General features: G+C 43.0%; 2 protein-coding genes across 2 annotated transcripts in view; one reads left to right on the top strand and one right to left on the bottom strand.

Moving 5' to 3' along the window:
• PSMD1 (proteasome 26S subunit, non-ATPase 1) overlaps nt 1-14,458 on the top strand; it is an 81,495-nt gene that overhangs the window by 32,275 nt on the left and 34,762 nt on the right. The gene's annotated exons all lie outside the window — the stretch shown is intronic.
• Nucleotides 226-13,591, bottom strand: HTR2B (5-hydroxytryptamine receptor 2B). Its single transcript, XM_035133920.2, has 4 exons — nt 13,094-13,591; nt 11,680-12,315; nt 4,727-4,927; nt 226-1,890 (listed from the first exon to the last, which is right to left on the bottom strand). Exons 2-4 carry the CDS (start codon nt 11,975-11,977, stop codon nt 1,001-1,003), a joined length of 1,389 nt encoding a protein of 462 aa, XP_034989811.2. The 5' UTR covers nt 11,978-12,315; nt 13,094-13,591; the 3' UTR covers nt 226-1,000.

The following is a 14,458-nucleotide window of genomic DNA, read 5'->3' on the forward strand; positions in this document are numbered from 1 at the left end:
GACTGATCAAGGTGTTACTGCCACACGATAACTGATTGTGAAAGTCGTGGGATCAGGGTGAAATTTCCAAGTGCTGTTAGCTGGAAATGAGTCATTGGGAACAAGGAGGCAGAATGAATTATGAAAATTAAACAAATATGTGCAGTTTCTTAATTTATTAATATTAATTATTATTATTATTTAAACAATTTATATACCAGTTAACTACAATAGTCTCTAAGCAGTTTGCAAAGCTACAATAAAAAATGGTTAAAACTATAAAATCAAACTCCAATGGAAATGGAAAAGTGGGATTTTAAAAAAAGTTTTCAGTAGGGAGGGCACCTGTCTGATCTCTGCTGGAAGGCAGTTCCATGAATTGATGTTATTCAAATTGCACCATTGAGCTTTATTGGATAGGATTATTTTTGTGGGGGGAGTGGGACAATAATAGCAGAGAAGGTTATGATCATCTCCTTTCCAACTAGCCCACATGTAAACAGCTTTATTCAGTTGGGTGGGGAGGGTTCCTAAATGGTCTTGAGATGTGCACTTTCTTTCCAAGCTTAATCACTGTTTAATGGGAGCCTTGGTAATTCTGCAAACTTGTATATACCTGATTTTGAAAGTGCAGGCCTCTTCCTCTTAATGTAAAATGTCACTCGATAAGATGGTCCTATATAATACTTCTATAGAGACCTCCTAGCAATAATGTGCCTTTCGAAGAGGCAGGATCAGGAATCCAATGTCTGAGACATGATAGTTGCCATAGTTGTATTTATTTGAAAACCTCTGTTTTGTAAACCACCATGCTCGAATACTTCTTCTTTTTTTTGGTAGCAGGATAAATTGCTGATAAATAAGAATAAATGAAGGTGGCCCTTTGAGTGAGAGAAGCCTCTACTCTTAGAGGAGAGCAGTTGATAAAACTATAATTTGGACTTGTATAAATAACAGATGGGAACCACATATACATACTGGGCATTTATCAGTGAGTTTAGGGTATGGCCTGTCTTTTCAGCTATACATAGCTGACTTGCTCTTCTGTTTTACCAACTTCATTCTCTGTAAGTAGCAGTGTATCCAGCAGTATGGCCGAGGGAGACTGGATGGGCGAGGTGCAAAGCCGATGGCTTTGGTACATGACTGGATTAATCCCATTCCGCATCCCGTGGTGCATCATGAAAAGTTTCGAGTTCTCTGCCACAGAATTTCTGAACGAGAGCCTGCTGGAGCACTTCCGAATGGCAGATCCAGGTGTTGAGGTCTGGTAATTGCAAGTGATGTATCTGCCAAAGGCCTCCCTGAATGTCCTGTTGAAGAGGGTATAGACCAGTGGGTTCACGCCTGACGAAACGTACCCGATCCAAACAAATATCTCCATAAGGGTTTGGATAAACTCCTTGCTGCAGGACGTGCACAGAACGGAAGTGATGTTGGTTATGAAGAACGGGCACCACATCAACAAAAAGAGGAAGAATACAATACCCAATACCTTGGAGGCCCGCTGTTCATTGGTAATAGTCTGTTCCGACTTCTTCCCGACTGTAGACATCCTGCGCATGAGCAGTTCTTCATTCCCGTTAGGCAAAGGCCTGTCCTTCTTGGAGTTGTCCAACATGGCTACTTTTTCCGGCGATGAGCCTGGTGTCATATCCCGCTGGAATACCGTGGACACTGTGCTCCAGGTAAAGCGCTGGGGTAGTTTGTTGATCAAGTAGGCTTTCTTGCGCAAAACTCTGATGGTCAGGAAGTAAGTGACCACCATGATGGCCAGTGGGACAAAGAAGGCAGCCACCGAACCATAGAGCATGAAGTCTCCAAAACGTTCCGGGTTCAGCACGCAGGTGAAGTTTGGGAATTTTTCAGCACCTTCTTCTATGCCGCGGATCGGGATCGGGATCGCAATGCCTGTAGGGGAAGCAGAAATCTACTAAGCTTCAACCTGGACGTGGAACCGAAAGCGCCGCAGTACATAATAAGGAGCATGTTCTGAGACTGGCTCCCGAACATTGGAGCAAGTCATGCAAATAAAATTGCAGGAGCTTTGCAAGCCCACCGTTAGAGAGAACCTCTTTATTTAATAACATTCATATACCTCTTGACTGAACAAAAGCCCTCAAAGCAGTTGAACTGGAGATGTCTCCAAAGCACAACAGATCAAGTAGCTAGATAAGTACCTCAAAATAGGAGAGCATCAGGTTGAGAAAAGTGACTCCCATGAGATGAATGAATAGCAACACTGGCTATTTTGTGCCCTATTCTCCTTTCTTGGGCAACAAATAGAACAAATTTTTCTCGGATCACTTGTGTTTGACATAAAGTGCGCGTTGCATTTGCAGTGGTGACCCACTTCCCACAAGCCTTTTTTCCACAGGAGGGAGGACAGCATGGCTGGGGAGCTACATGCAGCTGGCAATTGGTTTTAATTAGGTATTCCGTTCTCCTTCTCTGACCTTCTGCAAGTGTAAGCACAGGATGCTTTGAGTTCTCGGGCCTAGCGAATCTTCCTGCCTCCTAACAACTGCTGCTGTTGAACATATTTGTGGTTTCTTAAGAGCTGACTTAGCTACCAAGCAAAACTTTGTGCCTTCAGCCCTTCAGCACTCAAATAATCAGATCAGCGGTGAAGCTTTCACTTTTTAGTGGTGCCGCCACGGCTTTATAAAGTTTAGGGATTTGCTGTACCTTAGGCTATCGCTTCATCTGAGGACCTCAGGGTGGTTCACAGCATAAAAACGCAAGATAAAAACACAAAATACATAATAAAAACAAGAACAAACCAAAGCAATAGACAACGGGGCCCATCCAGTCCAACACCTTGGTTGCTGCAGTGAGCATCTAGATGCCTTGAAGAAGCCCAACGAAGGCTATTGCCTCTGAACTCGGAGAGTCCATAGCTAGACATCTGCTAATCAGTTTTTAAGCTCCCCTGAAATTATTGAGAAGATGCAGTTCAGAGACTGAGTCCATTTAATGAGTAATAAGTCATGGGATAAGTGCTGCATATGATTGATGCCGCTAAAACCTGGCATTAAAAGGTCATGCTCAAATAGTTTTGCCTCATTAGCCATTTCCTTTTTTTGACTTCAAAAGTTGCCTATTGTTTCCTTTGATTGTGGGAAGCTCTTAAATTTACTAATGTATGAAGTGCTTTTTTATAAAAACAAACAAACCACGGGTGTAGTCATTGATTAAGTGGGTGGTGTCTTTTTTTCACCTCTCAATTGTTTGCAGCATAACTGATTTTTAAATCATTCTTATTCTTGACACTCTTTTGGGCATATTTTGCATCGCTTGTTTTACAGTTAATCTATGATGTCTGCTTCCTGTGCTTTGGAGCCATTGCTAGCCAGTAGTTTGGAGTCATTGATTCACTTCCTCCCCGCTCCTCATTTGTCTTACATCTGGAGTTGACATTTTGTGTACAAACCAACGAGACATTAACAATGGGCGGTGTGCCTTCAGAGAGTTCAGAATACACGGAGAAGCATAATATAAACTATTCATTTGCACCTCATTTATTATTTTCTGCTTTGCGTACTTTTGACAACACAGTCATAGTTTCCTCTCTTCCTTCACCTCTGAACAGTTAAGTTCCCAATTGCACTCCACCCTCCTGTTCCTCTGTCCTTATCTTTTTTGTTTAGTGTGTCTGCAGGTGGGCATTTGACACAGCTAGTTCACTTCTCTTTTAAATTCAAAATAACTGGAGGTGGTATCAGATTCCCACCCACTAGGAACTGCTCCTCACTGGGGCTAGTGATAGTGACTGAATTCAAGCTTCTCTGTGCCTGGGGCTTTGTGAATTCTGTTGTAGCAACCCAACATTTACAACTGAAATGTGTTAAGCAATTTCCCAACAGCTAATAATGGTAATGTGTTTGTTTGTTTGTTTGTTGTTGTTGTGGTGGTGGTGTGTGTGTGTGTGTGTGTGTTATTGGTTTGGGTTCTTTTTGTATGTACTTTGTGTTCTTAATTTTATGTTGTGAGCTGCCCTGTAATCTTCAGATCAAGTCGGTATACTTATACTTATTCTTATTATTATTTTCCATACTTTGCTCTGTTGAACAGTAAGGTACAGTACTGGGTATTTTGATCCCAAACTTTTAGGAGTTCTAGTTCAGAGATGCTATCTGAATGGCGTGTTAGTTAGGGCTTTGAGCCTTCTTTTGGTACAGAAAGAACGTTAGCCCTCGAGATAGAATGTGACCTTCGGTTAGAGCAGGCGTATCCAAAGTCCGTTTTGGGGGCCTAATCCGGCCTGCCGGTTGGCTTAATCCAGGCCCTGTGGCAGTTTATTCCCTGGGTAAAATCCTAAAAAAGCTCAGGAACTTTTGGTCAGCCTTTTGGTTGGCCCTCACACATGTCCACTTCATCAAATCTGGCCCTCTTTGAAAAAAGTTTGGACACCCCTGGGTTAGAGCATGGTGCTGATAATGCCAGGGTTGTAGGTTCAATCCCCATAAGGGATTGCTGCATATTCCTGCATTGCAGGGGGTCGGATTAGATGATCCTCAGGGTCTCTTCCCACTCTTATGATTCTATAATTATGCCTGTTTTGCTTTAGACCCCAGCTCCACTTCAGTTTTAGAGATTTCATTTGAGGAAGAGAACCAGAGACTAGCTGATGTCCTCATCAGAGGCTGCTCGCCATTCACGCAGTGCCACTTCTCTGGCACCCATGCATTCACACCAGCTCTTAGCAAATGAAAAGCACACTCTCCCTTTGATGCATGCCACATACCTATTGAGATCAGCCAGACCACTGTGATTTTGATGAGCGTTGTGGCCCGTGAGTTGTACTGACTCGCTTGGATTGGCTTTTTTATGGCAATGTAGCGGTCCAGTGAGATGGCGCACAGATGCATGATGGAGGCTGTGGAAAAGAGGACGTCCAGAAACAGCCAGACAGGGCACAGCTCCCGCGGAAGAGGCCATGCAATCTCTGAAAAAGGGTAGAAAGGGGTTAGGATTGTTCTGTGGGGTGTGCACCCTGTGGAAGAGGGTGCAACAATTAGTAAATGAATTCATGACACTATAAAGCACCCCTGTTAATCAGGCAGGAGTTTTAAAAAAAGTTATTTTTAGTACAAGTAATTTCAAAAACTGCAGGTGACGTCTCGGAAGAGGCCTTCCTCCACCTCTCCTACACTGGAGGAGCTACTTTTAAGATGAGTGTTTGCTCTGGCACATATTTACCTCACCTAAAAATTGTGTAGATGTGGGGTGGGAGCTATTTTGTAGAACCCTTTCTCAATTGCAAATGTAAGCACATTTAATCTATTGATTAATCAAGGCTTCTTGAACAGGGCAATTGCCCTATCTTCAATGCCTTTGAGGTAGTAGTGGCCTAAAAATCAATGGATTGTGGGCTTATTAAGCGAAAAAGGGCAGCAACAACGGATGATCTGTTAAGCGTTAGAGGTGTAGTGTTCTGGTTTTGGGGCACAGCAATTCTGGTACATACGCTGCTTTACAATTAGGTGACTTTTTCTTCGCTGTGATGGTGGCGATCAGGTGAAAATACTGCATCTTCTTGCAACACATGTTTTTCCTTTTCATTATTCGGAATCCTGATTTCTAAATAGGGCTTCTTCAGCCCTGTGCACCTGCTAATAATAAATTGTCGCCCTTTCATTTTGTCATATTCAAATCCATCAGCATCACTATTCCTGTAGTAGCCAGCTCCTGTTCCTTAATTAACTGTGCGAGGTTTGGTTTCTAAGCCAGATTTCTTTGTAGAGGCCCTTGCTGTGAATTAGCTGTGGCCTTTTTGGGGATCGCATAATGACATCTCTTGCATCAATTGCAATAAAAATGGATACATTTTGGGGGGCATAACTGTTCAAAGGTAAAAATAAAGGTTTTTTTTTTACTCTGGGCATTTCCATGTGCTGCTCTGGTTTGCCAGAAGCGGCTTTGTCATGCTGGCCACATGACCCGGAAGCTGTACGCCGGCTCCCTCAGCCAATAATGCGAGATGAGCGCCACAACCCCAGAGTCGGTCACGACTGGACCTAATGGTCAGGGGTCCCTTTTCCTTTACCTTTTACTCTGGGCATAAGCTTGAGATTTTGGACCTTACTGATTGTGTGTGCCCTCTTTTATTAATCTGGGCTGCCAACACAAGTTGCCAGGATTCTCAGCTTTACTAAGATAGACAAGTATAATGAAACAGCTACTACTGGGTCAAACCTATTCAAGCTACTTACGGCTGTGTTAAGCAGAATACGGCAAAACCAGATCTGAATGCAATTCTCCCCGCCCCCAACAACTACTGCCCCACCTCCCCCTTTCCCCAGGTAGCCTGGTTTACCTTGAGGGAGGCTTCCAGTGTGTCTGTAGCTTCCCTACACAAGCCATCCAATTCCTACACAGAAACCATACAGTCCTGACATTGTAGGAGAGCATTGTGTGAGTGGCTCTACACCTGCGCTAAATGGCCGTTTCTTTATTGGAATATGGTGGGATGCTTTGGAGCCCAAACCACGTGGCAGCTGGTTCTTTCTGCAGCAGCAACCAGCCCTCTGTAGTCGCAAAAGCAAGGGCTTATTTTTTAAAGAAGTCAGCTCTGTGGTTTGTGGGGTATTAATAGTAATAGCAGAGGGAAAAACCCTGGAGCGCTTTTTTGTTGTTGTTTAAAAAGAGAATTGATAACATTTAAAATGAAGTAGAAAAGCGGGTGCCTTGTTGAATAGACCGTGAAATGTTGAGCAAACCTTTTTAAAGATTTCCTTTGAGTTTTTATTAGCTTTTTTTAAAAAAATCTCTCATTCCCAGAGCACAGTCTTGCCAGAAGAAATAAAAGCTTCAAGTAACCAATTAAATTTGTGTGCTTGAAATCCCGAGATTCTATCTAGCAAGTCAAGCGTTTTCCTGTGCCTTGAACTAATGTTGTTGAGACACCAAGTAATGTATGGCCTTTTTGTGTGCAGGTGTTCGCTTTACATGTGAAGAGGATGATGGCTCCTGGCTCGCTAGATTTCCAATGAATGATTTCAATGTTTTCTCTCCTTTGTGCATTGCGGCTTAGACGTTACCTCCTTTCTGCTCATTCCTGCAGGGAGAGAATTTTTGCGCTGTAGCAAAATAGTCTCTCTCTCGCCCTCTTACATCAGAGAATGTGGGTTTTTCTCCCGCTGAACTTCTGCTTTTCCTTATTTTTGTGCTCAGTTTTGAGAGAGGTGGTGTGCATGTTGTATGTTTAAGAAAAGTGCACTTTAAATGCTTGATATTAAGAGTGCTGGCTGCAATTTGAGTGTGGGTGGCCCAGTGAATAAGGCATTGGACTATGTTTGGCCCAGATCACATCGTGGCAGTTGAGTGATCTTCTTGGCCATGTACAGTATAATACCGGTATTAACTCTTTCCTCTCTGTAAAGTGAGAATAATGAAGAGGAGTTACAGGAGGCAGTGGTAGCGGTGTAGCATCTGAGCTGTGAACTGGGAAGTCCCTGGTGCAAATTTCACCTTGGCCATGAACTCACTAGGCAGCCTTTGACACACTGCATTCTCTTACTTTCAGCACCTCGCCTTGTGATATGCTAACACCGATTTACCTTACAGGATGGTTGCAACAATTTACATCAGGGGTCCCCAAACTAAGGCCCGGGGGCCAGATGTGGCCCAATCACCTTCTAAATCCGGCCCACGGACGGTCGGGGAATCAGCGTATTTTTACATGAGTAGAATGTGTCTTTTTATTTAAAATGCATCTCTGGGTTATTTGTGGGGCATAGGAATTCGTTCATTTTTTTCCCTTCAAAATATAGTCTGCCCCCCTACAAGGTCTGAGGGACTGTGGACCGGCCCCCTGCTGAAAAGGTTTGCTGACCCCTGATTTACATGATGAGTTTTGAACATTTTAAAGCACTATATCAATGCTAAGTGATTATACTGCCCCAGTGACATCTGCCTAAGTAGGTGAATGCCTTATTCTCTGGCCCAGGCAAGCCAAACTCCTTGGTGCTGTAGATGTCAGCTTGCAAATCCTCCTACTCTTTGTTGATCATGTGTGTTACAAATTGCATTGCCTAAATTTTCCAATCAGAGAGAAGGACCGTCAGTCTTCATTGAAATGATGGTAGACTGTCTTTCAAAGATGCCTGCTTACCATTTACTAGTCTCATTTAGGAACTCTTGATGAGGATATAAAGAACCCCAAAGTTTTCTTGAATGCACTTTAAAGACCACTGGCCTAGAAGAGTGAAGAGAGAAAAGAGGCACACACATTTCCTCTCTTAGATCTTCCGTATCAACTGTCAGAAATGAAAGGAATTGTGTTTGTGTGATGTGTTGAGATTCTGTACAGTTGTGGAAGCACAGACGTCTAAAAAGCAGGGAGGGGTGGGCCTAATTGGCCGACTTGGGCACAGCTGACACTATTAAAACAGTTATCTGGCTAATGGATTTTTAAGGGATTACTAGCCTTCTGTGGAAGACAGGAATGCCTGGCGTGCTATGGTCCATGGGGTCGCGAAGAGTCGGACACGACTAAACAACAACAGCCTTCTAGGAGACTCAGCTGTGTTCTTGCTTTTAGTCCACCCAGCCCAGGGCCTTTTTTTTTTTTTTTTGCTTCTGGTGTGAATTTTCTCTTCTAGCCTTGCTGAGGAGGCAGAAATACACAACTTTTGTGGCTAAGTAGACAGTTTATGGATGTGAATTCAGCTTAGGGTCAGCTGTGTTTTCAGAGTGCCTGCAAATAATGTCTCCACACCTATTTAATTATGATTCCCGACTTTCCTCCCTTTTAAGCACCCTGCAACATGAGCTGCCTTTTTGTTGGCTTCTAAATTAAGATTCCTTGCATTTTTTAAACTTTGGTTTTTAGTAGTTTTCACTCAGGATTAATGGAAGATTAAATTTCAATAATAAAAGAAGACTAGAGCAGAAAAGCAAAATTGTTAGGAAGCTTAAGGCCAAGTTAGCCATTCGAACGACTGCAAAATGTATGAATGGCATCTTGTGTTGTTTGGCCCTGAGTAAACTTCAGAGGAAAGAGTTTGTAATTTTGCTGTTCGCTAATCACTTGCTCTTTAATTCTTCTAACTCTTAGTGCTTATATTTAATGTTGATGAGCTTCACACCAGTATGGCAAATCCTGCAAGCTATGAAGATCTCTGTAGCTCAAGAGATCTGATCATAGTGAACCTCTCAGAATGCTCACATCTTCTCAAGGATCATTACTACAAAACAAAATGTTATCACTCTTGTATCTGGATTCGAAGAAAGCAGTCTGGAAGGCGATGGGAGCTGGAAGTTCTCATCCCTGACCACTGGTCCTGATAGCTAGGGATGATGGGAATTGTAGTCCAAAAACAGCTGGAGGCCCAAGTTTGGGAAACCTTGATTTAGAATGACTCCAGGGCCAAGACTTGCTTGTCTGAGTTAGTCCTGCCTCTGTGCATATTTAGTTTGAGTGATGTATTTGCTATGATCTTAGCCAGTGTAATTTAAGTATGCTGGGTAGTGGTAGAAAATATGGCAGTAGCTTCCTATTTAATGTAGGATTTATTTGCATTGCTTCTTCAAAGGTTCCTCCTCATGATTTGTGCTCTCACAATTACTCCCTTGGGTAATATAGTAGTTTAAGAGACTGTTACAAATCAGAAAAGTTCCCGATTTAATTCTTGCCTTCTGCCATGAAGTCATTAACCAGCTTCACCCAGAACCTCCCCCTCCCACCCCACTGATAAGGGGATAATAATACTGGGCTACCTTTGTCACGACAAGGTATTCTATGTGAAGGGCTTTGAACCCTATATAAAGTGTTATTTGAACACTACTTTTATAAATTCAGCCCAGCCAAGGACATGGGGTAAGAATCAACTAACCCACCTTGGTTTTATCTTCCTTGTACCTGGAGGGACACTTGTGCTTTTCCTTCCAAGCATAAGGACTGTTTTTGTCTTTATTTTTTAAGTTCTAGCACCCTTAATATGCTATTTCCAGCTTGAAAACTGTGGCCATAATATGTCACTTGGTTCGTTTCCTTTGAACTATAGTTTTGTGGGGTTTGTATCTACTCTGTAGATTTTATCGCTTTTCTTTGCTGGATAATAATTCATAGAGGCCAAATTGTCACAGAGCCTTTTTGTGCATATGTGGTGAGAAAATTGAACCAATGAGACAACACATGCTTTCCGCAATTTCAGCTTTCTGTATCCTGTCCCCTGGCACTGTTTACTGATGTAGCATTGCATTCTAGTCTTCCCGTTGACTCTTGCTACGAATCAGGAGTACATGGGTACTATTGAATGTAGGGGCATTTCCACGGGGACGAGTGGGGTACCATACCAATGCACACTTGTAATTGTACATTAGATAATTCTGACCAGTTCCCTGTGTTAAGTGGACTCTTGTCAATTATTCCAAGCTGCTAATAGAATTTCAAATTCTGTTTGTGATCTCATGGGCTGTGAAACGAGGACTGGAGCTAAGGAGATTTAACTGCTGTGCTGGTGACTGAGTAGTCCTATCTAAAGCAAGAGTATGTATGGGAAGACACCTTGCTTGGGAGCTGATTCACCAAGACCAGGAGTTGAAATCAGACCACATCCCACCTCGTGGCAAGGAGGTGAAGAACTTCCACTTCACCCCTTGGCTGTTACATAGCAGAGAATTCAGACAAACGGCCATCAAAGTATGATCATGGTTTCACAACCTCATCCGTTCATCTCAACCGGCTTTGAACCACGCCACTGAACATTTCCCTGACTTTCATTTGTAGATCCATGTTTTGTTTTGTTTTTAGGAGACACAGGGAAAAAATGTTTTTGAAAATCTAGCAGAATCTGAGGAAGACATTACTGAAAATTCCCCATTGAACTGTTTAAATGAATTTCACATAAATCACTAGAATATTGACTTAGAGCAGCAACCTTTTTCAACCGTGGGCTGGTCCACCGTCCCTCAGACCATGTGGTGGGCCGGACTATATTTTGAAGAAGAAAAAAATGAATGAATTCCTATGCCCCCCAAAAACCCAGAGATGCATTTTAAATAAAAGCACACATTTTACTAATGTAACAACTTGCTGATTCCCGGACTGTCTGCGGGCCGGATTAAGAAGGCGATTGGGCCGCATCCGGCCCATGGGCCTTAGGTTGCCTACCCCTGACTTAGAGTCTGTCTTAACTAGTTATAGAAAGCAAAAAAGGCAAACTGATTGCACTCAAGTGAACTTTTGTTTCCTTGAAGCTAGAGATTAAATGGTGTCAGTATCTTATATCACACATATGGTCTGTGTTATGAATCATCGTGTCTACAGAGGCAGAAAAGAGGCTTTCCTGAAATTGATGGAAAGATGCCCATTGGTGGCGATCATGGTAAATGTTTCTAGTTTATGTAAAAAAATTTTATTATTTTTTCAAAAATTCTTCTGATTTTATAGGAACTGTGTATATTTTCATTTAAACTATGAAACTATAACTGCTGTGTGTTGTAACATAGCTGCCCACTTGGCAGAAGAGCTATTTCAGAGTGGTACAGTAGTTCTGATTTTCCCTAAGCATTGGTCTGGAAAAATGAAAGAGGAAGAGTAGTTTGCTGCATTTTGCAAAGGGGCTTAAGGCATCGGAAAGCTCTTAATTTGGTCAGTGCTTTAAAATGCATGCATGCATACATATATATATATATAGAGAGAGAGAGAGAGAGAGAACACATAACTTTAGAGGATCAGAGTCCAGTACTTACCAAACATGATGGTAAGAAGGGCTATCGGCATCACAAACAAACCAACCAGCAAATCGGCCACTGCCAGAGACATGAGGAAGTAGTTGGTGGCATATTGCAACTTTTTCTCCAAAGATACGGCCAGTATGACAAGAATATTCCCCCCAATGGTGGGGATGATGACCATCAGAATGAGCAGAGCTGCCCAGCGCAACATGGTCCCCTCCGCTGTGATTGGCTGTGCAGATCCATTGCCGGATCCAGACATGTTCACAGGCAAGGCCATTTCAGCACCCGGTAGGATTTGTTCGGAGAGCATGTGTTACTGGGACATACTGTAAGTTCTAGGAGCTTGGTCTTCCTCTCCGGCCCAGTGCGGTCCTGATGAAAGACCAGCATGGTAAACTACTCATCTGCTACCACATGAGGGTCTTCTCTCTCTTGTGCAATTTTATATCATGGTCCTTCCTTGGATGCACGCAAAGAGTTGTTAAAAATGAGTATGCTGACTTGGATCCATCTCTTTATTGTAGGTCCCAATGGTCAGACTGTTCCCTAAAGCGAAAAGCTTCAAAAATGAATGTTGAAGTGTTCGGTAATGAATTAGATCCTTGTGTCCTCACAACGTGCCTCTCCTCCTGTGCTGAATAGCTTGCCCTACATAATAGAACATACACATATTATGTTTTTAATTTTGTTGATGAGCTAGAATTGTTACACTGAACTTAGAGGTGTGGCAAGGTGGTATATGCTGACAATTTATACCATCCGAGTTTTGAGTGTTAAAGGTTGTGATGTTGCAAAAAAAAAAAAAAAACCCTCGAAATTGGGGGGGAAACAGCTCTGGAGATAACTATTTGTACTGTTTGGGTACAGTTTTGCTCACCTCAGTAGTTGAGCTATGAGAATAATTCCCAGTTCTTTCTCTCCATAAATTCCATTTCTTGAGAGAACTGCAGCTTGTAAACTGATGCAGGCTTCCATACTATGTGCCTGCCTGCTTGCTCATCAGGTGGAAGGGCAGATAAAATCAATTTAGGATTTATTTATTTTTTTAAGCTCATAGTGCAATCCTATTCATTTTTACTCAGAAGAAACTCTCATTGAGTTAATGGTACTTATCCCCAGGTGATTGCAGGCTAGAACTATTTTGGGGGGGTGGGGGTGGGGGGCATTACTTGTTCAATGGGAAGACAGCAAATAATAATCTTACCAGAGTTACAATTCGTGAACTATTTGACCAAACAGACTTTACTTATAAATCCCTTTTGAGAGGAACCGTTACCAATTCCTTCTCTCTAATAAACAAGCACATGAAAGTGGTCCCCTTGGATTTCTGTATTTGCATTCAATTTTTTCCTATGGCGTTTCTCGATATACAAAGGCACGTTACGATTCTTGCCTTTTAACAGTTTTAAAATGACTGACGCCTTACCTTATTTATCCACTTCCCTGGATTTTAGCAGAATTTTCTTAGTACTTGAGCTGGATCCGTTTCTCCGGAGGACGTGTGTTCCTTATTTGCCGCACACTGGATGCTTAGAATGTCTCCCTCTAATTGCATTGCTCTCTTCAAAGCCAGCCACGCACACTTGCGATTGAATTTCCCACCGCAGTCGGGTTCACTTTGCGATTACGCCGTTGATTTCTTTCTCTTGTCAAGCCCAGAGGAGGAGGAGAATGGCTCGAGTCAATGGCTCCCTCCCTCTGTCGTGCTGCCGTTTCGTTTGGTAATTTTTACATACTTAATATGTCCCTTGAGCGCTGACCAGCCCTTCCTCTCTGCCTCTCGCCTTCTGTGCAGCTTCCTCTGAATGTGTATGCTCTGCTGGTATCATCTGTTGATTGACTCATTCCAGTGCACCCAGCTCCAAGTGCTTAAATGCAGAGTAACAAATGAACAGATATTCTCTCCCCTCCCTCTTTTCTTTTGCATCTGGAGAAGAGCCATGCAAGGTTATTTGCTCCCACCCCCACCCCCCCGCCATCCAGCTTTCCAAACCCGAAGCACACAGCTCTCACCCTCAACTCTGAATGGGTTAATCCAATCCACGTTGGTCCTTTTCACTTGAGCATGTAAAAATACACTGTTCCCTTTCTCACGGCAGTCAAAAGGTGCTCCCTGGTAGTAGGAGCTTTTTAAGTCTTCCATAAATACAGGGGAAATGACACTGTACGACAATTTTATCTGTAATCTACATAGTGCTTCAAGTGCACAAGTCGATGACAGGCCATGCTTTATTAATCTTCCCAGCAGCCCTGTCAGTTGGGCTTCAATTTTACAAATAGGGAACTGAGGCTGGGAGGTGCCCAAAATCTTGGGTGAGTTTTTGGCTTTCCTGTGTACTATTGCTTGCAAATGAATCTTACGTGCATTACTTGGAAGTAGGTAAACTAATCCGTGTTTTTGAAGGTGTTAAACTTCGTTTCCCAACAGATGTTGTGTATTAAAGATAAAGTTGTGGCTAATATGTCAAGTGGGACGCGGGTGGCGCTGTGGTCTAAACCACAGAGCCTAGGGCTTGCCGATCAGAAGGTTGGCGGTTCGAATCCCCACGATGGAGTGAGCTCCCGTTGCTCGGTCCCAGCTCCTGCCAACCTAGCAGTTGGAAAGCACATCAAAGTGCAAGTGGATAAATAGGTACTGCTCTGGCGGGAAGGTAAACGGCGTTTCCACACGCTGCTCTGGTTCGCCAGAAGCAGCTTAGTCATGCTGGCCACATGACCCGGAAGCTGTATGCCAGCTCCCTCAGCCTATAGAGCGAGATGAGCGCCGCACCCCCAGAGTCGTCCGCAAGTG

Source organism: Zootoca vivipara, chromosome 5, assembly GCF_963506605.1.
Source record: "Zootoca vivipara chromosome 5, rZooViv1.1, whole genome shotgun sequence".
Classification (NCBI taxonomy): Eukaryota; Metazoa; Chordata; class Lepidosauria; order Squamata; family Lacertidae; genus Zootoca; species Zootoca vivipara.

What these genes read in the sequence shown, in the direction of transcription:
- HTR2B (XM_035133920.2), bottom strand. Translation starts at nt 11,977, where the DNA reads ATGCTCTCCGAACAAATCCTACCGGGTGCTGAAATGGCCTTGCCTGTG. An exon ending in CCTTCTTACCATCATGTTTG is followed by an intron (nt 4,928 to 11,679) that starts GTAAGTACTGGA and finishes ACCCTTTTTCAG; the next exon opens with AGATTGCATGGCCTCTTCCG. An exon ending in GGTCTGGCTGATCTCAATAG is followed by an intron (nt 1,891 to 4,726) that starts GTATGTGGCATG and finishes CTTCCCCTACAG; the next exon opens with GCATTGCGATCCCGATCCCG.